The sequence below is a fragment of the Miniopterus natalensis genome, chromosome 1 (genome assembly GCF_054644295.1).
Source record: "Miniopterus natalensis isolate mMinNat1 chromosome 1, mMinNat1.hap1, whole genome shotgun sequence".
NCBI lineage: Eukaryota > Metazoa > Chordata > Mammalia > Chiroptera > Miniopteridae > Miniopterus > Miniopterus natalensis.
The window spans coordinates 170904772-170930699 of NC_142081.1; the positions used below are offsets into that span (position 1 = coordinate 170904772).

The window sequence follows — 25928 nt, forward strand, 5'->3', positions numbered from 1 at the left end:
TGACCCTTAGACCAGGTCCTCTTTCCTGATTTTAGCAGTTTGCATCTTTTTTTCTTTTTGTCTTGGTCAGTTTAGCAAAAGGTTTGTTTTGTTGATCTTTTCAAAGAACCAACTTTTGGTTTTGTTGACTTTCTGTTCTTTCTAATTTCTATGTTATTTATTTCCACTATAATCTTTATACTTTCCTTTGTTTTGCTTGTTTTGAACTAATTTGCTTTTCTCTTTGTAATTTCCTAAAATGGAAGATTAGAATATAATTTGAGATCTCTTTTCTTTTTTAATGTAGGCATTCTCAGCTAAAATCTCTCACTAAGCACTACTTTAGCTGTGTAAGTTTTGTTATGCTGTGTTTTCATTTTTACTATATATATCAAAGTGATTTCTTCTTGGCCTGGCTGGCATGGCTCAGCAGTTGAGAATTGATCTCTAATCCAGGAGATCCTGGTTCAATTCCCTGCCAGGGCACGTGCCCGGGTTGCAGGCTCATCCCTAGTGGGGACCGTGCAGGAGGCAGCCGATCAATGACTCTCATCATTGATGTTTCTATCTCTCTCTCTCCCTCTCCCTTTCTCTCCCTGAAATCAATAAAGATATATTAAACAAAAAAGAGTGACTTCTTCTTTGACCCGTTTTTTGGTTAGGAATGTATTTAATTTCACATATTTCTTTAATTGTCCAAATTTCCTTCTGCTATTGGTTTCTAATTTCATTCCATTGTGGTCAGAGAACTAATTATGTATGATTCAATTCTTTTACATTTATTAAGACTTGTTTTATGACTTAATATATGATTTGTCATAGAGAACGTTTTATTTGAGAAGAATGTGTGTTCTGCTGTTGTTGGGTGGAGTGTTCTATAAATGTCTGTTAGGTATAGTGATTTATAGTGTTGTTCAAGCCTTCCATTTCCTTGTTGATCTGCTTGTAGCTCTCCCCATTATTGAAAGTGGAGTACTGAAGAATCCAACTATTATTGTTTAATTGTCTATTTCCCTTCAGTTCTGTCAGGTTTTGCTTCATCTATTTTGGGGCTCTGTCGTTAAGTGCATATATATTTATAATGGTTATATTTCCCTAATGGATTGACCATTTTCTTATTATAAAATGTCTTTCTTTGTTTCTAGTAACAATATTTGTCTTACAGTCTTTATTGTCTGATATGAGTATAGCCACTCTAACTCTTTTTTGGTTGGTTTTCATAGTGTCTCTTTTTCCATTATTTTAGTTTCAGCCTATTAGTTTCTTTGAACCTAAAGTATGTGTCTTGTTGACAATATACTGTTGAGTATATGTTTTTTCATTCATTCTGTCAATCTCTGCCTTTGATTGGGGTGTTCAATTAATTTACATTTAATGGAATTACTGATAACATAGGATTTATGCCCACCATTTTATTTGTTTTATTTGCTCCTGTTAAATATTAGATATTTTTAGTATACCATTTAATTCCCTTAGTTATTTTACTGTATTTTAAAAACCATTTTCTTAGTTGTTGTCCTATACATCTCAACTTATAATAATTTAGTTTAGATTAATACCACTGCCTGTTCTTCCTCTCCTTTGTGCTGTTTTTAAAAAATACATTGTATGCCCATCAACACAAATTTATATTTATTGCTTTATGCAGTCGTCTTTTATATCAGGTAGAAGAATAAAAGTTACAAACAGAAAAATACAGTTATGCTGTTACTTATTTAGTCATTCATTTATTTTGCTGTCTTCTTTATGTATCTATGTATTTAACTCTATTAATGCCTTTTATTTCTTCACACGGGTTCAAGTTATTTTCTAGTGTTCTTGCATTTTAGCCTGAAGGACTCCCTTTATTGTCAAGCAAGTCTGTTGGCAATTAGTTTTCTCAGTTTTTGGTTATCTGGAAATGTCTTAATTTCACCTTCATTTTTGAAGGATAGTTTTGTTAGTGTATTCTTGGCTAATAATTTCTCTCCCCTGCCCCCCCCCCCCCCAGTGCTTTAAATATGTCATCCCACTATGTTCTGGCCTCTATGGTTTCTGTTAATATTACTGCACATCATTTGTTAATGTGATGAGTCAACTCTCTCTTGCTGCTCTCAAGATTCTCTTTGTCTTTGGGTGTGCACAGTTTTATTATGATGTGTCAAGTTGTGGATCTCTGAGTTTATTATTTGGGAAGCTTTGGGCCATTATTTCTTTAAATATTCCTTCTGCCCCATTATCTCTCTTCTCTCTTTATGAGATTCCCATCATGGGTATGTTAATACTTTTGATGGTGTCCCACAGGTTTATGAGGTTTTGTTCATTCTATTTCATTCTTTTTTCTTTCTATTCTCAGACTTGATAATCTTAATTAACCAATTTTTAAGTTGGCTGATTATTTCTTCTGACTGCTCAAATCTGAGGTTGAGTTCTAGTGAATCAGCTAAAGTATATACCACAAGTCCAAACTCATGTAGTACTCTCATTGCCAATTCCTGTGTGTTTTCACTAAGCACTTGCTTTCCTTCCCTCACACAATTCTAACAAGCTTGGTTACCTGTTTCCAGTGCACAGAATATCAGAAAAGAGGCTGGTAGAGGCTGTTTCCCCAATAAAAAGAGAAATGACAGGAAAACTATGAGAAACAAATATCTCCTAAACTAAAAGCACGGAGATCAGACCACTTCACTTAAAGAAAAACTGTGCTTCATGTACAAATGGCTCCTATGAGGTTTTCTGTAGTAAAGTATTATGCTGTAGTTGATGTTCATAATAAAGATCTCAAGCCAATGAACAAAGATTACATGTTTGTTCAGTAGCAGAAGAATCTGCTTAGGAGAGGGGGCAGAATATAACTTTTTAAAATACAGAAAGTTTTAACCCTCAAGGAGGTTTAACTTATATGAAACCTCAAACTCAGGTGTCTCAAAAAGTAGTGAAAGATAAGGTATTATTCTGGTTTAAAAATGTAGAGCCTGGCCGGGCATGGCTCAGTGGTTGAGCATCGACCTAGGATCCAGGCGATCGGGGTTCGATTCCCGGTCAGGGCACATGCCCGGGTTGCAGGCTCAATCAATGACTCTTTCATCATTGATGTTTCTGTCTCTCTCTCTCTCTCTCCCTCTTCTTTCCTCTCTCTGAAATCAATAAAGATATATTTTAAAAAATAATAATAAAATAAAAATGTAGATATACAACTACAAATTCACATGTATATTTTAACTAAATTAGCAGATTTTGTCAAATGAACTGATAAATAAGCAAATGAAATCTTGTGGGAGGAATTGGGCCTCTTTTGCTGGATTCTATGATGGAAAAAGGCTTAAGTTGTCCAGTTCAACCTCTCTCTGACTGCAGGAATCTTTACAAAAATCAGTGTTGAGTGATCATTACAGCCTATGCTTGAACACTTTCAGGAATTGGGGTGGAGATGACAACTGACTTTTCCAGATGAACCTTTCCATTACTGGATAGCTAGTCAGAAAGATTTTCCTACACTTATCTGACATTCCGTGTTCAACTTCTAGTTCTAGGGTCAATATAAAGCAATGTTACTTCCATCTGCTCAGCCTCTTTCAGATGATGACCCTTTAAACATAACTATCACTGCTTCCTTGGTCTCTTCTCTAAGCTAAACATGCCATTTCTCTTAACTATTTTTCATACAATATATTTCCAGAAGCCTCAGCATCTTATTTATCTCCTTCTGAATAGTCTCAAATTTATTATGTTTCTTTTTTTTCCCAATTACAGTTTACATTCAATATTATTATTAGTTTCAGGTGTACAGCATAGTGGTTAGACAATCACATACTTTGCAAGGTGGTCCTACCCCTCTGATATTTCAAATACTCACCTGGCACCATACACAGTTATTGCAATATTATTGACTATAGTCCTATGCTGTGTTTTATATCCCATGACTACTTTGTGATTACCAATTAGTACTTCTTAATCCCTTCACCTTTTTCACCCAGCCCCCCAACCCTAAGGTATAACATCCATATTAGACATATATACCTAATGTGTTCTGACTACAGTAGTGTATTAGTATTACTATCACCTTCCTGTAATTATACACTGTGCATATTGCACTAAAGTAACCTAAAATTTTTCAACAACCACATCACAATCTTAGCTCCCTTGTGGAAGATATCACTAAGCTGTCTTTTAAATTTGCTTTGAAATTCAGTATTCACGTGCTAAGTCACAGGGACATAAGAGAACAAGTTCCAAAAATTGCAAAAATCTATGAGGTTTTATTTGCGTATTTCCTTTTTTGTTTATTTAAGCAGTTTTATATTTTATTTATTTATTTATTTATTTATTTATTTATTTATTTATTTATTTCTGTTTATGCATTTTTCCTTTTAATTGGCCAACAATGGTTAAGTTTAATGTGAATTTTAGCTTCACCATATTTGAGTCAGATGTAAAGATGTAATTATTGATGAAGATCTTCTGATTACCTGCGATTGCTGAAAATATTTGATTTTCTACCCTGGTCCTTTGAAACACAAGTGGATTTTCAGTTTATGCACGTGCATACACTAAAATAAGAACAACAATATTGTGGCATTTAACCAAATTTGATTAGAATTTACGGAGGGTCTCAGGTACTCTACCTAGTTTTTAGAAGCACTTTCTTGTATCTGTTTGGCTGTGCCATCTTCTGGATCCTTTTGGAAGGTTTTCTTAACAGTACAGAAGAAGGGATATCCCAGATTACAGACCCTGTACCCCATCTGTAGTAATATTCAGCCCTGCAAGTTGTAGAGAGAAAAGAAGTGATTGAAACAAACATGAATCCAAACATTGATAACCCCAGGTCTAAGGAAGTGGTCATGACAGTTTATCCCTTTACTGCTGAGCTATTTTCTACATGGGAAGAAATTAGAAATGGTTACAGCCATCAAGTTTTTCAGCCACCTTCTAATATGCTATTCCAAAACAGACAATTTACCATAATAAATAAATTGCATCTTTTAAATAGACCAAAAATATACTGATAAAAAGAGAAAATTTGCCCAGGCAGGGCATGACTCAGCAGTTGAGCATCAGCCTAAGATTCAGGAGATCGCAGTTCGATTCCCAGTCAGGGCACATGCCCGGGTTGCGGGCTTGATCCCCAGTGGGGGGCGTGCAGGAGGCAGCCAATCAATGACTCTCTCATCACTGATGTTTCTGTCTCTCTCTCTCCCTCTTCCTTCCTCTCTCTGAAATCAATAAAGATATATTTTAAAAAAAGAAAAGAAAATGTGCTGCTTTAAAACCAAGTTATTTCTTTAATATCTATATAGATAATTTAAATATTTTTACTACATTTTTAGTTAATAGAATGAATTACATTGATGTTTTTCTTTGTGAAAGAGAACTGTGAGTTTAGGAATAAATTCTCGATCATGGGATATAGATTATTTAATCATTATTGGGCTTTGTTAACTAAGACTTTATTTAGGATAAATAATAATATTATTCGTCACCAGTGCAAAAGGAAGTGATATTGGCTACTTTGGACTGGTGGTAACTCAGACTGCAGTCCCACTTCTGCTTCGATTATTTTCCAAAGGACCTTTGCTCCATTAACATATTCCTGGATGTGGATCTGCAGCCATCTTCCCAGGCTTGTCTGCTGGTTGCTAATGTAGGCCTGGGTGGTGTGTTAAGCGTGTATCTCCCTCCTTTGCTTGTGACCATCCAGCCTTGAGGCCTGTCCATATACCTCACATCTGCTTTCAGAGGGCCTGACTGAACTGACTCAGCCATCCCACCCCCACCCCCACCCCCAACACACACAGCCAAACTCAAACAGGCAGGGAGCCTCCTGCACTTACCTGGGATCAGCCTTTTCAGGAAATGGCAGTTGGGCTTGGGGATTGGAGATAAAGAAGGGCCGGGTGAGTTTGAACAATGGGGCACTTCAGAGAGGTCAGACCCAGGTAAGGAGTGTGGGAGGGAGGGAGGACGGGGTTATTAGGCAGCCAACGAGCAGCTCAAAAGCAAGATGTGTCGCAGAGGAGGGCAAAGGGTAGGGGCCCAGGCATCAGAGAGAGATACAGAAAGGAAGGTGGGAGGTCGCCAGAGAAATAACTCAATTATTCAGCATTCTCTCAGGTGGGAGTAGCAAACACCGAATGCCATGAATACATGTACTGACCATAGCACTTACTCCTTATGCTACCAACACCTGGAGGTGCATGAGTGAGATGGAGAAAAGAATACATCTTATGCTGGTTATGAAAATTACACAAAAGATGTAGAAGTAATTTTATACATTACGAAGCACTGTTCAAATAAGATTTTATTATTAGCCAATTTGTATAGTGACTTTGAATTTCATGTGTGCACATCTTTTCTCCTTGTGGATATTGCACATTAATAGAATGTACTGCTGCTTTTTCTACACTCCACCCCCTACACCCATCCACACCCTAGCCTCTCAATTCCATCAAGGTGGCAGGCACTCTCAGTTCCACCTTAAGAAACCAGGGGGGGAAGCAAATGAAACCCAAAGTAATCAGAAGAAAGGAAATAATAAAGAACAGAGCAGAAATCAAAGAAACAGTTAACAGCAAAATAATAGAGTAAATCAGTGAAGCCAGCAATTGAACTTCTAGCCGGAATGATTAGCCAAAAAGAGAGAAGGCACAACTTCCAATATCAGGACTGAGAGGAGGAATCATCACTAGATATTGAACAGATATTAAAAGGAAAAGAAGAGAACATATGAACAACTTTATGCCAACAAATTTTAAAATTTAGATGAAATGGATAAATTCTTTGAAAGACGCACACTACCAATGCTCACAGAAAGAAATAACCTGAATGGCCCTTGTCGAGAGTTTAGTTAAGCTGCTCGTGGTGCTGCTTCCTTGACACCCATTCTGTCTGGCCAAGCAGCCCGTAGTAACAAACTGGCCCTAGGCCCTCACGCAAGCCTGTGCCCTAGACAGCAGCCCGGCAAGTCACAAAGTAGAAGCAAGTTCCTGATATGATTTTACCCAACGGCCCTTGGTCTGACAGTCTCCCCTGACTCCCAAGGCCTTGTCCTTATGTTCCCCTTCAAGAAGGTTCCTGTGGACCTTACTAAAGTCCCACTCTTTTAGTTTGAATTGACCAATCTGGCTTTAGCCTGGAAATCCCAAAAAACTCTACCCATGGACCCTAATAAAAGCATGTGCCCCAGGTTTTGCCTCTCTGTCTGAACTCTGCCTCAACCCCCCTGTGTGACTCCTTGAGGCATGCCAGGCACTTCCTCTAGGACCTGTGAGTAATAAGCTTCTCTATTTCAATTTCCTTTATGACCTGGTATTGAACTGCAGTTCACCATCAGGCACCCTGTGCTCCACATAACAAGTGTTAACTTGACAAATTCATAACAGCCTTATATCTATTAAATAAATTGAATTTATAGTTTAAAACCTTCCCACCAAAAAACTCCAGGTCCAGATGACTTCATTGGTGGATTCCATCATATATTTAAAGAAGAAATAAATATCAATTCCATACATTTTACAATTCTATGATAACAGCATTGCCACAAATGAAGACATTATAAAAAACAAATACATTACAAGAAAACCACAGGCCAATATCCCTCATGAACACAGATGCAAAAATTCTAGTTTTATTAGAACACAGACATGCTCTGTTTACATGTCTTTCCCACTATAATGGCAGAGTCAGGTAGTTGTAACAGAAACTCTGGCCAACTTTATATCTTGCCCTACCAGAAAAAGTGCTGACTTTTGACAAAAGTTGTATATTGAAAAAGATATAGAAATGGCCACATCAATCATCCTAAAAACCAAACTTTAGACAAATAATAGTGTCTTCCCTTTTTTTCCTTTAATCTCCCTCATTGCCTACACCCATCCCTGCTCCCCAAAGTATTTCCTTGAAAAGCCAACCAGCAAAAAGCCTAGTCACTTAACAAACGTGTGCTAAAACCAGATTGGCAATGGGCATCAAAAGCCTTAACAGTTTTACCTTCAGATGTCCTAATTAACTCATGGTAATCAAGCCCATAGGCGGTATACAAAATTCATAAAGTTTCACGCACAAATAAGTTTATCCACAACAGTGTTATATATGGTACATATTCTTGGGTAATGCTCTTACTTTATTAAAATATAGAAATCCTAATGAGTCAAAACATTATAAGATATAATACACATCTGCAATAGCTAAATATTAGATCTTGTTCTGGGAAAGTTTTACTGTAGCATCAGATTGGAAACATATAGAATGTCGAATCCTCAATAAATTTTGACTACAAGGCTACTTATGGCTTTTAGATAAAAGGGTTGGGTTCTGTGTTCATTGTCCTAGAGACTCCTGATAAAATAACTCAATAACATACAATACTAGCCTGTTAGGTACATATCTGGGGGAAACTTCCTTGGGCTGGGCAAGGCTATTGAGCCTCTTGGTCAGCAGAGCCTTCAAAGCACTAGGGCAAATGGGGCGGATAGGGTCTTGATTTCCCCAAAGCAGCTTTCTGTTAAAAAACAGGGAGAAAAATGAAAAAGCAGAAAAAATAGAATGGAAAGACATTCATTGTTAACAACATCTTAGACTGCTTCTCTACTAATTTTACTTCAGTTTAAGAACTGTCTCTATTGCAGGATTTCAGTCTCCAGTCATCGGAAGCAGATAAACTACTCATGTAGGTTGAAATAAAAATAAAATAAGACTTTTATCTAGCATCTTAAAATGTAGTGACCAAAATGAACCTATTAGTGGTAGATAGTTCTGTTTCTGTCATCACAGCATTAACACTGCAGTTAATAGTCAGATCAACAAAATGGTCATGCCACCTCCTTACACTGTGCTCTCCCTTTGGGTGATGGACTGTACCAGGTGGCCAGAAAATAAAGTAGTAACAGAGTAATATTAATAGTCGTCATTTGTGCAATACTTATTGTGGGCCAAGCACTGGGCTAAGTGTTTTATAGACATCAGATCATTTAGTCTCAACAGCCCTGTTAAACAGGTATGACTGCTGTGCAGGGGTGAACAGGAAAGGAGAAATCAGTCCAGGATTAACCTGGAAAGGCTTCATGGAAGTAAGTAGAAGGCACAGACTGGCAGAAATGAGGCATGTTCCATGTTGGGGTAACCAAGAGAAATGGAAATAACCAAGTATTGGACAAGGCATGTTTGAGCAGAAGCAGAAAGTCATGTTGGGAGTAATTAAGTAACTTTGTTGGAATGATGGGCATATTCTGCTGATTCCTTTTTCCTAAGTATGGCTCAAATCTGTTGACTTCTCACCATCCCCTTTGCTATGTCCCTTGTCCAGGTCCCATCATCCACACTCCTTTCTCCATGTCACTGCCAGAGTGATCTTTCTCAACTCCAATCTGCTCAAGTCATCCACTTGTTTAAGAAATAAGCCAGGTAGAAAATAACAAACATCTCATGATCTCACTTATTTGTGGAATCTAAAGAACATAATAAACTGATGAACAAAATAGATTCAGTGACATGGAAGCATGGATTAGACTGACAAATCTCATAGGGAAGGAAGGGGGTGGGTGGGGTGGGGAGAGATTAACCAAAGAATTTATATGCATATATACATAACGCATGGACACAGACAACCGTGGTGAAGGCCTAGGGTGCAGAGTGGGTGGGGGGTGGAAGGGGTTAATGAGGAAAAAAAGGGACATCTGGTAATATTTTTAACAATAAACATAAATTAAATGCACACACAAAAAAGACACTTGAGAATAAAGTCCCAACTCCTCACTGTGGCTTACAAGGCCCTCCACAATTTTGACAAGGAGCACCTTCCTCTCCACCCTATATATTTTTCCAGGAGAGAGATCAGGTCTTAATCTTTTGGAGATTTTCCCTTGCATAGTTTAGTGCTGTACACAATAGGTGCTCAATCGTGGCTTGATGAATGAACAAATGGTGAAAACTGGAAATTCACCTGATGGCAATGCGAAACAGATTAGAGAAGAGAGAATGACTTTGAGGAGATAAGAGGCTAAAGCAGAAGTTTGTGTGCTCACCTGGTGGAAGTGGTGAGGGAACTCTCTAGAACCTCTTTTATAAGGGCACTAATCCAGTCATGAGGGCTCCACCCTCATGATCTAATCACTTCCCAAAGACCCCACCTCCAAATACTATCACACTGGGGATTAGATTTCAAAATATAAATTTGAGGGGAAATAAACATTCAGTTGATAGCACCTGATAAAGAACTGGTATTCAAAAAATACAAAGAACTCTTAAAATTTAACAATAGAAAACAAACAACCCCATTAAAAAGTGGGCAAAAGATCTGAAAAGACACTTTACCAGAAAAGATATAAAGATGACAAATAAACATGAAATATGCTAACATCTCATTAGGGATTGCGAAGAAAAACAATGAGATATTAGAGTGGCTAAAATACAAGAGACTAACAGCAAGAGGCTGGTGAAGATATGGAGTGACAGGAACTCTCAGTAATTGCTGGTGGAAATGGCAAAGACACATTGAAAGAGAGTTTGGCAGTTTCTTACGAAGCTGAATATATTCTTACCATATGGTCCAGTAATTGCACACCTAGGTACTTACCCAAATGAGTTGAAAACTTATATCTACACAAAAATCTGCACACAAAATGTTTACAGCAGCTTTATTCATAATTGCCAATAATTGGAAGCAACCAACGTGTCCTTCAATAGATGGATGGATAAATTGTGATATATCCAGAGAACAGAATATTATTCAGCACTAAAAAGAAATGGGCTACCAAGCCACGAAAAGACATGAAAGAACTTTAAATGCCTATTGCTAAGTGAAAGAAGCCAATCACAAAAGGTTACACATTGTTTGATTACAACTATATGACATTCTGGAAAAGGCAAAACTATACATACAGTAAACAAGATCAGTGTTTGCCAGGGGTTTGGAGAGGGTAGAGAGAAGGGAAAAATGAATAGATAGAGCACAGGTAACTCTTAGGGCAGTGAAACTGTTCTGTATAATACTGTAACAGTGGGTACATGATGACTTAAAAAGTGAGCCCTAATGTAAACTATATTCTTTAGTTAATAATAATGTGTCAGTATTTGTTCATCAACTGTAACAAATGTACCACACTCATGCAAGATGTTAATAATAGTGGAAACTAGAGGAGTGGATGGTAATATAGAAACTCTCTCTGTACTTTCACTTAATTTTCCTGTAAACCTAAAACTATCTTAAAAATAAAGTCTATTAAATTCTTTAAAAAAGCAATAGGAGATCAGAAAAAAGGGGGGGGAGGAAATTCAGGCTTCACTCAAGAGCCCAAGAAGAAAAGGGGGAGTCATGTGGCCAAGGGTGGATGGACAGTGAGTCCAGCCTGCTGGAGGGGGACCCAGAGAACAGGTGTGCTCCAGACAGACTTAGAGGCACCCGGAGGCAGGACACGAGCTTCACAGGAGCGTGGAGTAAGACCCTGGAGGCGGCTCGCAAACCTGTCTGCCTACTAGAATTACCTGGGGGGCTTTTAACAGTCCCAAAGCCTCAGCTGCACCCCCAGACCAAGCAAGTCAGGATTTCTGAGGATGGGACCCAAACATCAATTCATTTGAAAGGTCTCCAGCTGATTCTAATGTGCAGACAAATTTGAAAACCACTGACCCAGGGGTTTGCCTTCCATGTGTTGACTCAAATGAGGTGACAATATGGGTTCAGGGGATCCAGTAGAGCAGGGAGCTGGATACACCGAGGATGCAGGGTTAGTGGGCAGGTAAGAATAATGCTTACTTACCTATTTAATGTAAGAAATATATCATCACAAAGAAAACGATATAATATTTCCTTACCTGTCTGGGGTTCCCCATTGTTTTTTAGGCTTAGAAAGATCTCGGATTCTTTTCCTGGAAAAAGTACTAACAAACACCAGCTGATTAATTCAAGAGAATACTTAATAAATACGGTTACATTACATGACTTTTACTCAAACAAATCCCATCTTAGGGGGAAAAACACCACAATATCCTATTTGATGTAATTTGAAGAATGCTAAAGAGCTCAAACTGTTCAAAAATATTGCAGACCCCAAATTCTCACTTCCAGAATCATTAATAATATAGTACATAATGAAACAATGAAGCATATTGTCTCCAAAAGACCCCAGGTAAAATAAATGCACACTTGTTAATGGGAAAAACCTTCAATTCACATATTAAGGTAATATGTAAATGCTTGATGGCATTGGATTCTGAAGAGGTTGTACAGATAAATTTCAGACGGAACGTCTGATTTTGGAAAAACGATGAAATAGGCAAAATATACTTTTGGCACCACTCACCCCCGTTTCCCCCTACTCAGCTCCCTGGGAACTTCCCTGATTGTTCTGAATCCACCTACAGAAGAGACAGCTTATGTCCCCCAAGCATCCACGTGTTCCCGCACATTTCCCAGCCTCCCCTGCAGCTGCTTGGAGCCACGTGCCTGGTTATGTCTAACTTCAGCAGAAGTGCTGGGTATCACTTCCAGGGCAATGCCCTTAAGAATTAGTGTGCCTCCCCCATTTGTCTCTTTCCCTGTTGCAATGATCCTGGAAGCCACATATTCTAGATGGCATAGCTGCAGCATCGAGGAAGCCAGACAACTCACACTAGACTGTGACGTGGGGGAGAGATAAACTCTTATTGCGTCAGGCCTTTGAGAGTTTTGTAGCTTGTTTGCTACTGCAGCATCGCCTGTCCCATGCAAACTAATACACCACCTATGTCACCGCAGTTCATATTATAATTATTTATGTACTTGCTTGTAATTTAAATGGCCCAATATATAACAACCCTTTTTTGCCCACCACAATTACGAACTAACTGAAAAACAGGCACAAGAGTCAGACAAATAGGGTAAAAATGCTTTCTCTAATATTGATAAAACTCTATTGAAGAGCGTAGTGTAGATTCCTGACATCCCCAAATTGGACTTGTACCCCAGAGCTGCAAAGTCTCCCCTTGTAGGGGCTAAGTTTGCTACGTGACAGAGAACAGATTGCAAAGGTCATTCACAGTAGATAGGCAGGTCCCAAAGACAGAGGACCCGGTTCTCTTTCCCAGCTCCATCAAACAGATGTCACTCCCACCCCCTGGGGAGTCTAATTAAGGGATAAGGCAAGAAGCCAGGAAAATTGCTCAAGGGAAATGCTTCTATATACAAAAAAGGAGGGTGACCAGGAGAAGTGTTCTCCCTAACATTTGCCTGAGCTCTTTCAGAGGGTCTAAACTCGATGTTAGGATAAGCCCTGGTCCTGGTGTCAGGTCGGATTCAGGCCTGACAGCACGTGCACACTCTTATGCGAAGGCATGGCCTTCTTAATTAAATGGCTGCTGGTGCATCGTGAAGCTCCTTTCAGAAAGTGGGAGGATGCAAAGAGGGATTAATAGGAGGCCCCATGATTGCATATCACAAAACTGGGCCATCCACCCTGAAGATCAAGCTAAAATCCTTCAATCACATTATCTATTTCCATGTTACTCTGTTTAGTTCACTTGCATTGTCCCTCGGCCTTTAGTAATGACTTATTTGCCCCTTAACACCTTGCCTTAGCTGTGCTCAGAGAGGAATGCAAGTGGGAATTCTATGCACACAACCAGGCCACAGTATTAACAGCGGAACGTTTCCCCTGAGGCCATGTGGTAGTAGCACCAATCAATCTTGGGGACAAGGAACACTTGGTCCAAGAATTATTTTCACCTAAGAGATTATTATTCCAGTCCTAACGCTGGGATTCATAACAATCAGGCACAGCGCACTTCTTAAAAAAAAAATCTTTATTGATTTCAGAGAGAGGAAGGGAGAGGGAGAGAGAGAGAAGCATCTATGATGAGAGAGCCATTGATCGGCTGCCTTGTGCACGCCCTGTACTGGGGATCGAGCCTGGCATGTGCCCTGACCGGGAATCGAACCCCGATCTCCTGGATCATAAGTCGATGCTCAACCCCTGAGCTACACTGGCCGGGCCGCGGCACACTTCTTTAAATAAAATGTTTTAGAGAATGGGAACAGGGACAGGTAATGGAGATAGCACCATTTCCTCACTGAGTCAAACCAAGTTAGCCAACGAAGCAAAAGCAAGAAGCAGTAAAATAATCACAATCAAAATAATAACACCAACAAAAACGTGTAAAAAACACTCTCTAAATAGTCTCTCTCTCTCTTTTTTTTTTAAAGTATAAACACTTACTAGGTAAATTATTTCGCTGACCGTGTAGCCATAGGAGTTTGCTCACTCAGCAAACATTATTTGAGTAATGTGGTATTTTAAGTGGACACTCGGTAGGTGACACTCGGTAATATTAGTTCCACCAGCTCTTCTACTCAGCCACCATGCAACCTTGGGAAAGTGACACGATTTCTCTCAATTTCATTTTCTCTCAGTAAAACCTAGTTGATTATATCTGCTTAATTGACTTCTCAAGATTCTTGTGAGAAAAACAATTTTTTTTTAACTGCAAAGCATTTCACAAAAATAAAGTAGTATTTACTGCCTAGAAGAGGTGAGAAAAAACAACTAGAAAGCGTAATACATAGAAAATACAAAATAAGTCTAAATAATAACAATAAATATGAATGGTTTAACCCTCTTATTAAAAGATAAAAAATAAAATCTGGCCCAGCCGGTCCTGGCTCAGTGGTTGAGTGTAGACCTAGGATCCAGGAGATCTGGGTTTGATTCCCGGTCAGGGCACATGCCTGGGTTGTGGGCTCGATCCCCAGTCGGGGGCGTGCAGGAGGCAGCCGATCACTGACTCTCTCATCATTGATGTTTTTCTCTCTCTCTCCCTCTCCTTTCCTCTCTCTGAAATCAATAAAGATATATTTTAAAAATAAATAAATAAAATCTGGTATTATTTATTTCTCATCTATATGAACCATTGGTACGAACCCTTGGTATTTCTCTTTAATGATTCCATTCTGACACCTTTTACAACTACATCTTAGCCAAACCAGGAGCACACATCTGTTTTCAAAAGGCATCTATTTTGTATGTTGCCTGCAAACACACACACACACACACACACACACACACGCACACATTTTTTAAATAGAGGACGTTTTCTTGAAATTTCATTATTGTACTTGAATTAGAGGTTAGGCAGAGTGGCATACATTGACCTGCATCTTCACAAAATCTATGACAGGAAATTGCCAATGCAGAATCCCAAGTCCCTCAAAGGTTCAGACCTAGTGTGTAACACCTAGTATTTAGCAAACAAGTGAAACACTGAATAGAAGGAGAGTTCCCCTATATCTCAATATTCTTCCCCGTTCTCACTTCTCAATCACTTTCTTCTTCTACTTTCCATTTCGCACAGGACTTGTCATTAGAAAAGGCCTTTATGACAAAGGGAAAGCACAGGAATCCTCTCAAAACCCCCAAGTTAGGCTTTGACTTCGAATACCCCTGAGTTTGCCCCATCCAGCCAGGCTGGCCCACTAACTGAAGTCTGGAAGAATAGTACTGTAACTATAGTCTTACCATTTCCTTACAAACTCATCGGGAATAGGTTCTGCAAAAAAGAAAAGTAAAAGCAAAAATTAGATTCAGTAAGAATCAAAGATATAAAGATAGTATCACAAATCAATAGAGAAAGGAGCTAGGAAAAAAATAACTATTTAGGGAAATGGCCAAATTAAATATGACACACCATATAAACCACAAAATAAACCACAACTTCTAATAAACTACAATTGAGGAGTTAAATATTTTTGTAAAAGTTGAATTAGAGCAAAAATAAGAGAATACCTGCTTAATCACTGGATTTTAATCTGAGTTAAAGGTGACAAAAGACATAGAGGGAAAATATGAATAGACTAAAATATTTAAAACTTAAAACTTCTGTATGTCAAAAATTAAGACTTGAAAAGGAAATAAAAATTTAGAGAAATATTAGGCAACAAATATGATAAAGGCTTACCAGTCTTAATATTTGAAGAGCATTAAAGTATAGATAAATAAGAAAAACACTAAGATAAATGTTAAAAGTTGGTGGACAAAGGACAAAATTAAATTCATATATAAAGACATGTAAAGGGCTAATAAACATAAGAAAGTTCAAACTTGCTTGTAATCAAAACAATGCAAATAAAAAATGAGGTATTTTTTTAAACTATCAAATTAGCACATTTTTTTGCAAAGGATAATGATGCTGTAAGGATAAGACAAGGTGAGTATTCTTGTGTAGAGCAGATGGAAATTTAAATTAGTACACTTCATAAAAAATAATTTGGCAGAATGAGTTAGCTTATATTCCTTAATCCAATTCTACTAAAAATGTGCCCTAAAGAAATAATGTCAAGTGTGGACAAAGATTTATGCACAAAAATGTTCATTGCAGTATCTTTAGCAACAGAAAACTGGATACACCTGAAACATCCCAAACAGAATATATGTTCAAGCAAATTAAAAACCATGTCTAGAAGGTGGCTTGGGTGTTTTTTTTTTTTAATGTAGGAAAATGTATGAAATCATACAGGCCAAGTTATGCAAATACTTATTCTAACAGGCCTCATAATGACAGACTGTTCTAGATGGTTTCCACCTGGGAGCTTTTAATTGCATCTGAGAGTTCTGAAATAACATTTTCTACAGCCTGGAGTGTTTTGGGTAAAAGAAAGTGGGTGCACTCCAGCATCAAACAGACATGGCTCAAAACCCAGTGTTGTTAAGTTACTCAGCCAGCTGTACAACCTTGGGCAAATTGCTTAACTTCTCTGAGCCTCTCTTCCCCTTCTCAGAGAGGAGGCTCATGGGTAGGCCTGTGTAAAGATCAGTGGCATCTATGTGGAGCACCTCCCATATAGTAGATGCAGAGAGTAGATGAATGGTAGTTAGAATTATTAGTTACAACTTCAGTGTATCAATGGCTTCAATAGAACACGTAGGAAACACAGCAGCCAAGTACTGTTTGGGCTTCTACTACGTGCAACGTGGTGTCAAGTGTTGAGGGAATAAAAATGAGTGACATGTGGTCTCTCCTCTCAAGGAGTTTACAGCCTAGAAGGCGATAGGCTATGAACTTTAAAAAGAAGTAAATGGATACAATTTTCCTCCTTTTTATGGCAGAGTAGTATTCTACTGTGTAAATGTACCACAACCTTTTTTTTTTTTTTTTTTGGCAGCAGCAGCAGCATGGATGGACCTAGGGAGCAATATGCTAAGTGAAATAAGCCAGTCAGAGAAAGACAAGTACCATATGATTTCACTCATATGTGGAATCTAATGAACAAACTGAACTACAAAGCAAAATAGAGATAGACACACAGATAGGAAGCAGGTAGACAGCCGGGGTGAAGGGTGGGAAGTGGGAGATAGAATGAGCCAAAAAATAAAAGAGAGAGAGAGAGAGAGAGAGAGAACTCATAGACATGGATAACAGGCTGGTGATTGATGGGGGGGGGGAGGCAGGGGAGGTGCAAGAGGGCCTAGAGGGGATAAATGGTGTTGGGGGGGGGGGGGGGGAAGAAGTGGAATTTTTGAATTCGGATATTTTCTATTACTCCACTTTTTAAGTCTAAACAGACCCAGACCTAAGGAAAAGGGGAGTGTTGTCTACGAAAATGCCCAGTCTCGCTGTCATCCATGAAAGATGAAATTTTATTGTTAGTATATAGGAATGCAGTAGACATTTGTATACTGATTTTGTTTCCTACAACTTGACTGTATTTGCTTATTGTTTCTAATAGTTTTATTGGTGGAGTCTTTAGAGTTTTTTATATAAAGAATCATGTCACCTGCAAAAAGTGATACTTTTACTTCTTCATTGCCAATTTGGATGCCTTTTGTTTCTTTCTCTTGCCTGTTTGCTCTGGCGAGGACTTCCAGAACTATGTTAAATGAGAGCGGTGAGAGTGGGCATCCTTGTCTTGTTCCTAATCTCAGAGGAAAAGCTTTCAGATTTCACCACCGAGTATGACATTAGCCGAGGGTTTGTCATATGTGGCCTTTGTTATATTGAGGTACTTTCCTTCTGTACTCATTTTATTGAGCGTTTTAATCATAAGTGGATGCTGTTTCTTATCAAATGCTTTTTCTGCATCTCTTAATAAGTCATATTATTTTTACCCTTTGTTTTGTTAATGTGGCGTATGACATTGATCGAGTTGCTTATGTTGAACCGTCCTTGTGCCCTGGAATGAGCCCCACTTGATAGTGATGTGTTCTTTTTTAATGTGTTGTTTGTTCGTTACATTCGATCTGCTAGTAGTGTGTTGAGGGTGTTTGCGTCTGTACTCATCAGCGACATTGGTCTGTACTTGTGTGTGTCCCACCACGCCCTTTAAATGTTTGTACTTTATTCCATAGCTCATAAACCATGTCGCCCTCTTGAGCTAGCAAATGGGCTGATCAGGTCCGTGCTCCAAGCCATCTGATGGAGAAGGCTGCCATCTGCTGGGGGAACACACGACTCAAAGGCCGTTGGTCCCCAGGCTCTCCTGCCCTGGAAGATCCATGGCACATAGAATAAAGCATTTGTAACATGATATGAATGAATAGCAGAGTACAGCTATTCTCCACCTTGCCCTCTACCCTGCCTCCTAAGGAGCCCACGTTTAGCCGCTCAGCCTCTAGTCCTTGGTTGTACCGAATGGGGTACCAGCGATATCCAAGGAAAGGCAGGGAGCACCTCAGAACACATCCTAAGGGCGCAGGAGTGGGGCCGGGACAGGCAGAGAAACGAAAAGGTCTCTGCGGGGAGTTGCTGTCACTGCCACAGGGACGTGGGAAGAACAATGTCTCAGGAACATTTTAGCAGGTTTTGTTCTACATTCATTCAGTGGATAATTTCTTTGAACATACTTCAAGACTTTCTGAAGTAGACTTCATGCTTGTTTTAGGTGTGCTATTGTGCTGCAGACCGGTCTTAAGGCAGTCCAGCTCTAAATTTGGTGTGACTGTGAAAACAAGCCTTGGGACGTTCTTTGATGTGACATATGAAGCTCTGACATATTAAGGTCTGACACTACCGTTCTTTCTCCCTCTCTCCTCTCCCAGCGAGGCGCAGCTCCTTCCATCTGACTAAACAACCACCAACGTACTTCCACGCAATCTAGAGCTCAAAACTATCACACACCCAAGCTAACTATTAAGGTCCTCTCACACCCCTAGTCTGCACTTTTGTGACTTTTTCCCCTAGTTTCATATCTATTTTTCATGTTCATTCTCACCCGATCTCACCTGTGTCTCAGTAGCCACTAAGAACTGGGTTTATAACTCACACCACACCCAGGAGAAATTCCAAATGAATCAAAGATTTAAATGTTTAAGTAAGGCTATGAAAGAAAACACATCAGTGAGTTCCCTTGTAACCTAGAAGCAGAAAAAGGCCTTTCCGATGATGATTCAATACAGAAGCCATGAAAAAAAGGATTGATAATTTTTACTATAAAGTGTGTTTATTTCAGAAAAAAAAGATAAGCAAAGACAAAGAGACTGCCAACAAAGTAAAAAAAAAAGTAATACAGTCATACATATCCCAGACAAAGGGCCCACCTCCCTGTATACAAGAGGAGACACTAGCAAGGAAAATAGGCAAAAGGCATGAAAATATATATACCAAAAAAAATGATGCTTAATATCACTCATAAAATAAGATAAATACAAATTAAAACTTAATTAATGTGCTACTAGTTTTTCATCTCTGAGTTTCAAAAAGCCAGAAGTTGGAACACACGCCCCAACGGTGAGGCTGAGGAGACATAGAAACTTCCGTTGCCAGTAGGCGTGCAAAGTGAATCAACTCCCAAAGAGGACAGTCTTGCTAAATTGAAGTTACACATGCCTGTACCCTCCAGTAATCCCACTTCTGGAAATTTACTCTACGGAGATACCAGCAGGTCCACTAAATGACATGATGTGCAGGTTTATCTACTGCAGCATTGCTTGTAACAGAGCACCGTGAAAGGAACTAAGAGGTGTTAAATTAGTAGTGGCACAGCTGTGTAATGGAACATGAGAGCAGCTGTGCTTCTTAAAAGGAGGAAACTGTATGTATCTGACATACTGTCAAGTGAATCTATATGTATAAGACATACTGTCAAGTGAAAAGAACAGTATAGCATATGCTACCCTTTGAGTAAGAAAGGGGGAACACACAGACAGGTTTGTACAGTATTTTCGTGTATTTATATAAAGATACATTGAAACTAATAAACGTGGTTACCTGTTAATAAACGTGTCCCCCTTGAAAGAGGGGACAGGGTGGGGAGTGAGACATTTCCTTGTGGTCTTTTAATATTGTTTTGGCTCTTTAATCATGTGAGTGGCTTACAGATTTCAAAAAGTTTTTAAGTTAAAAAATTTTTCACTCAATATGATTTCCTTCCATACTCCCACACTTGCCTGAGATTCTGTTTCTTTTAAATCACTTCCTTCATTCCTTGTAAATCCAGATTAAATACTCTGGGTTTTGTATACTTGAGATTAAATGTTTAGACTCTATTTCAGCTTATTTTAGATAAGTAGCTTAATGAGCACTTTAGGACATTTTTTTTCTTAGCCTTCCTTCTCTTTAAAAAAGGTAGTAGTGCCAGAAAAATGAAGTGGATGTTGTATAAGATACTCAGTCAACTTTACTTTGATGCTATGGATGTGTTGTTGCTATGGAAGTAAGTGTTCAGGCTGCCCAACCACACTGACAGTCCTCCAAAGGTGGGATCCATGTCTTACTCGTCGACAGCTCAGGGCTTACAACCTGAACATAGTAAGTACTCAATAAAGTTTAATAGTGACAGTGATTACGTGATGATACATTAGTAAGGTGATAGAATGACGGCACCTATTTTATAATATAAATTTTAAAAATTTGCACACAACTGAACTTTCATGTCTCAGTCATCATTACACCCCACAGGACACAGAAGAGTGCCTTCCTTAGTAGATGCTCAGGAATCTTTCATTGGGGGAAAAATCTTTATTGAGTGAGCAGAGGTATGGTCACATGCTGACCAAATATTGCTTAATGTTCACACTATTTTATGTAAATATTATATAAATATGCTTGATGCTTATTTGAGCTTTACTGAGGGAATAAACATGAAGACTTATTGGAATTTTTAACAAGAAAAATCTGGAAGACAAATAGAGAAGATAGGAAGCTTTAAAGTGGTGTTTTCTAAAACAGAACCTGAAAACATTTTAGAGAGAGTCTCATCATCAAGCTACTCCAGGGAGCCCACTTTAGGCAGCAGGACAGGGAAGGCCCTCGAAATGGTAGGCTTGCCCACTTTTTAAAACTGTGGGCTGAGGAGTCAACTATGAGATGGTGCTGGGCAAACAATATGCATCTAGGGAGAGGAAACCATACATGTTGATTGTGAAGCAGGGGCAAAAAACAGATTGGCTTTTTAGAGGAATAGAAAAAGAAGCCACTTTTGACTGGGGCAGAGTGAGCAGAAGGGAGGCTGGTAGGAGGTGAGGTCAGAGAGCCTGTGGCACGCTAGAGACCTCTGAAAAAAGTTTGGGAATGGGAAGTTTGGTAAGAGCAATGGGAAACCACAGGAAGGACTATGTAGTAAGTGAAAGATGTGATCTGATTCCGTTTTTAAAATACCCACTCTGGCTACAGTAGCAAAGAGATTGCAGGAGACAAGAGCAGAAGCAGGGAGACTACTCAGGAAGCCAATGTAGAAATCCAGGGGAGAAACGACCACAATTGGGGTGCGAGGTTAGCAGTGGAAATGAATGAATTCAGAAAATGTTCTAGAGAGAAAACGAACAGAACTTGCATTGGATGAATCAGATTTGAAGGTAAAGAGAGAGAAGTTAGGGAGAAATAGATTTTTTTTCTTTTTGCCTTAAGCAATTGGATACCATTTTTTGCAAGCATCTAGTTGGAAGAATGAAAGGGAAAACAATAATAGGAGGAAAATCAAGACTTCTGCCTCAAAATACATTACATTTGAGATGCCTTTGATATATCCAAATGGAGATGTCCAATAGGCAGTTGAATTTATAAGTGTAGGACCCAGGAGCAAGAGTAGAACTGAGATATATAAATTTACAGAGCAGCAGCATAAACATGCTATTTAAAGCCATGATTGTAGATATGACCACCTAAGGTGGAAAAGTGGAAATAAAAAGGAATAGGCATCAGGATTCAGCCCTTTAGAGTTCAGGATAACGGAGAGGGCTCAGTAAATGAGAGAAGAAACAACCAGTCAGATCAGCGATAACCTGGGAGATTGTGGTGTCATAGAGGTCCACGAGAGACAGGCATGTGTCTCAAGGAGGAAGTGGTCCATTGTATTAAACGCTGCCAAGAGGTCAAATAAGATAATAATACTAACACTACTACTACTAACGGCTAACATCTGAGCACTTGCGGTGTACCCCAGCCTCTTCTAAATGCTTTACAGGTAGTAATGCATTTAATCTTAGCAACCCTAATGACAGAGGAGGAACCATGGGCTTTGGAAACACAGGCTGAATGAAGAGATCTTTCATTCAACAATTGCTAAGTCTTGACTGTTCCAGGTACCACTTGAGGCACTGAGAATGAAACAGTGGGAAAGACAAAAGTTCTACCCTCTGAGAGCTTGATGTAAATAGTAAACAAATAAAGGTATAAATAGAGACAAATAGTTAGATAAGTGCTTTAAAGAAAATGAGCAGAGTGATCTGGTATACCTTTGTAAGGAGGTGACAAACATTTCAGGGAAGAGTGTCCTTCCTGGCAGAGGAAAATCAAGTAAAATCATCATGAGGGGGAAGCAAGAAGGCCCACACAGCTGAAGAGCAATGATGGTGGGAAGAGCTATGGGAAATGAGGTTGGGAAGGCAGGCAGAGGCCAGATCATGTGGGGCCTGCTAAGAACTTTAGAGTATAAACTCTGGAGAGTTGAGAGCAAGAGAGTTGCATATAGTTTATGTTCTAAGGGATTCTTGTGACCACTATACAAACAATAAACTAGGGTGGGAAGGTGGAGGGAGAATGGGGCAAGAGTAGAAGCTATTGCAGTGGACCAAGCAAAAGATAGTGGCCAAAAAAGATGATAAAGGTTTAAGATGTTAAGACATGGCCATAGTCATGATATATTTCAAAATTAAGGTTTGCTAATGATTTGAAGGCAGGGTGTAAGAGTAAAACAGGTGTCAAGAATGACTTCAAGCCCGGCCGGGCGTGGCTCAGCGGTTGAGGATTGACCTAGGATCCAAGCGATTGGGGTTCAATTCCCAGTCAGGGCACATTCCCGGGCTGCGGGCCCCAGCCGATCAATGACTGTCTCATCATTGATGTTTCTATCTCTCTCTCCCTCTCCTTTCCTCTCTCTGAAATCAAGAAAGACATTAAAAAAAAAAAATGAATGACTTTGACCTGAGCACCTGGATGAATGAATGGGGGTGACATTGCTGAAATGGGGAACAATAGGGGAAGGACAAGTTTGGGTGTGGAAATAAGAGTTCATATATGGCCACATTAAATTTTACATGCCTACTAGATATTCAATTAGGTATGTTAAACAATTGGTTATAAAACTCTGGAGCTTAAGGAAGAAGTTGAATCTAGAGATAATTTGGGAACTCAACCGCATAAAATTAAAGCCAAGGAACTGATAACATCACTCAGGGAACGAGGAAAGTTCTAAAGAATCTAAGAAAATGGACCCATCACTCACTTCAGCCTAGAGGTTGGGAATAGAAGTGGGATCCAGCAAAGGAAACAGAGCTAGGAACAGTAAATGAGGTTGGATGACACTGAAAGCAGGAGTCAACTAAAGAAAGACTTCCAAGAAAGAGGGGATGTGTGTCAAGTGAATTAGATAAAGATGAAGAATTAACCTTTGAACTTGGCAAGGCAGAGGTCATTATGACCTTAACAGGAGCAACTTGGCTAAGTAGAGATGAAAGCTTCAGGGTGTTCTCAAGAGAATGGGAAGAGAGGATATGGCGATAATGACTTATGGACAACTACTTTGAGGAATTTGTCTCTAAAGAGGAGCAGATAAACAGAAGTGGGACTTGGAGGGGTGCATGGGGTTAAGGTAAGAGTTTCTGTCTGTCTGTCTGTTTTAAAATAGGAGTTATTGCTGCATGTTCATGTGCTGATGGGAAAGATCCAGTAAAGAGAAGAAGAAAATAATGCAGGAGAGAGAGGGCTGGTTTTAGAAGAAAACAGCTTAAAGTTGGATGGGATGAGATCCAGCATATAGGTTGGGAGATTGCCCTTTAATAGGAATAAAGACAGTCCATCCATTATTAACAGGAGAAAAGGTAGAGTACATAGATAGATGCTGGTAGTTTGGTAGCTTCTGTGTTGGAAAATGTGTTGACTAGGGACATGCAGTATGTTTGCAAAGCAGCACTGAGAGCACTGAGCCCCCACTTCAAGTTCCAGATCATGAGTTTAAAGATCAGCCAGAATAGATGTTTGTTTTTCTGTTGTCATCATCTGTTTTTTCAAGTGCAGACAATAATTGGCAAGAAAAACAGAGGGAGAGGCAAGGGAGTTAAGGATGTTTGCAAAGGAGTAATTCCATTGGTGGACCATGGACTATAAAGTGAGTGAGGAGAGACAGAAGGACAGAAGGTGGTAATATATAATGAAAGGTTAATAGCCTCAGTGAGTTAGAGGTCCTTTGAGGCTGAAGAACTGATAGAGGGGGTACAGGAAAGAGTGAGGTGGAAATATAGGACATGGATAGAGTGTTTAAAATAAAGATTTTAGAAATGGTACAATTAACATTATCAAAGACTAGGGCCGGGGGTGCCCACGATGGAGTGAAGGACAAGATCATTCACAGTGAGGAGGCCAAGGAACTGAGAAGCCAAGTGGATCATCCCTATTGGTGGGGAAATCTCCATACGTGATGACAGGGTTGGTGTTGGAGAGAAAGGCAGTCCACTAGAACAATTCAGTGGCGTGGACGGGTAAGAAGCCTAACTAGGTGGGTTGAGAGGATGATAGATGGGAAAATGCAGCCAGTGATTATAGACAACTCTTGTGACAACTTCTGCAGTGAAGGAGAACAGACAAATAGTAGGAGAGGAGGGGTCTGAAGAAGACATGGGGACGGGTTGACTAAAAAGGGAGAGATGACGTCACAGGAGAGAGAACTGCAGGAACACAGTTCTTCAGGAGATGGGTGAAAAGTGTAAGTGGAGCACCTCGCTTTTCATAGAAAGAGGCATCATTCTTCCCTGCAGAAGCCATGGGTGCTGATTCAGATAAGGCAATGGATGGGTGGTGAGAAAATTAGGGAGTTTGTGACTGACTGCTTCTATTTTCTCAATCAAGTATGAGGCAAAATCGTCAGCTATTTGGGGGTCAAAGGTGTGACGGTTGGAGGAGGTGAACAAAGGGCTTGCTGGGCAGTGCCGAGTGGCCACTTGAGGCTCGTGGTCCTGAAACTGAGATAGAAGTGCGCGGTGTGACTGTGGGTTTTGCACGGCAGTAGTCGCCTGCTCAGGTGCAGGCAGACGGTGCATGGTTGGGTTTAACCAGGGTTGGGGTTCTGATGGGAGTATAGTGGTTAGCCAAAGAGCCAGTGGGGTGGTAGACTGAGCGTGCTACTGGAATGATAGACCATAGAATCATGGCTGATAAAGAGGAGTCAAGGAGAATATGAGGTTTTTAAAATGGCCAACCAAGGGCCTGGAAGTCCCGTGTGGACAGAGAACTGTTTTGGGCGGGGTCATCCATGAGAGGTCAGAAGTGAGCCTGTGTGATCAGAGCAAAGGATGTTCATACCCAGGTCCCACCAGCCCTGCTACCCTGTGAACTTGGTGAGGACTTGCTAAATGTGCCCTTTGAATACTTGCTCAGTGAGTATTTTGTTACTACAACTTTAACAATATAATAGCATTTCTTGAGTATCACCATGTGCCAAACACTGACAATATTCTCCCTTCAACAATCCCTCTTTAGCTGGGGAGAAAGATAATGATGAAATACAAAATCGTAAGTGCTGTCACAGAGGTAATGTTCAAAGTGGCAACCCAGAGGAAGGCAATAACTAACTGCAG

The 25928-nt window shown here is 39.6% G+C and overlaps 1 protein-coding gene across 1 annotated transcript in view; it reads right to left on the reverse strand.

Moving 5' to 3' along the window:
- The window catches only part of SPMAP2L (sperm microtubule associated protein 2 like), a 41674-nt gene that overhangs the window by 14586 nt on the left and 1160 nt on the right, over window positions 1-25928 (reverse strand). Inside the window, exons 4-7 of the mRNA XM_087827910.1 lie at window positions 15444-15474; window positions 11770-11835; window positions 8330-8458; window positions 4584-4721 (exon numbers count right to left, since the gene is read on the reverse strand). Coding sequence (XP_087684036.1) covers window positions 4584-4721; window positions 8330-8458; window positions 11770-11835; window positions 15444-15474 — 364 coding nt within the window. The remainder of the gene's footprint in view (window positions 1-4583; window positions 4722-8329; window positions 8459-11769; window positions 11836-15443; window positions 15475-25928) is intronic.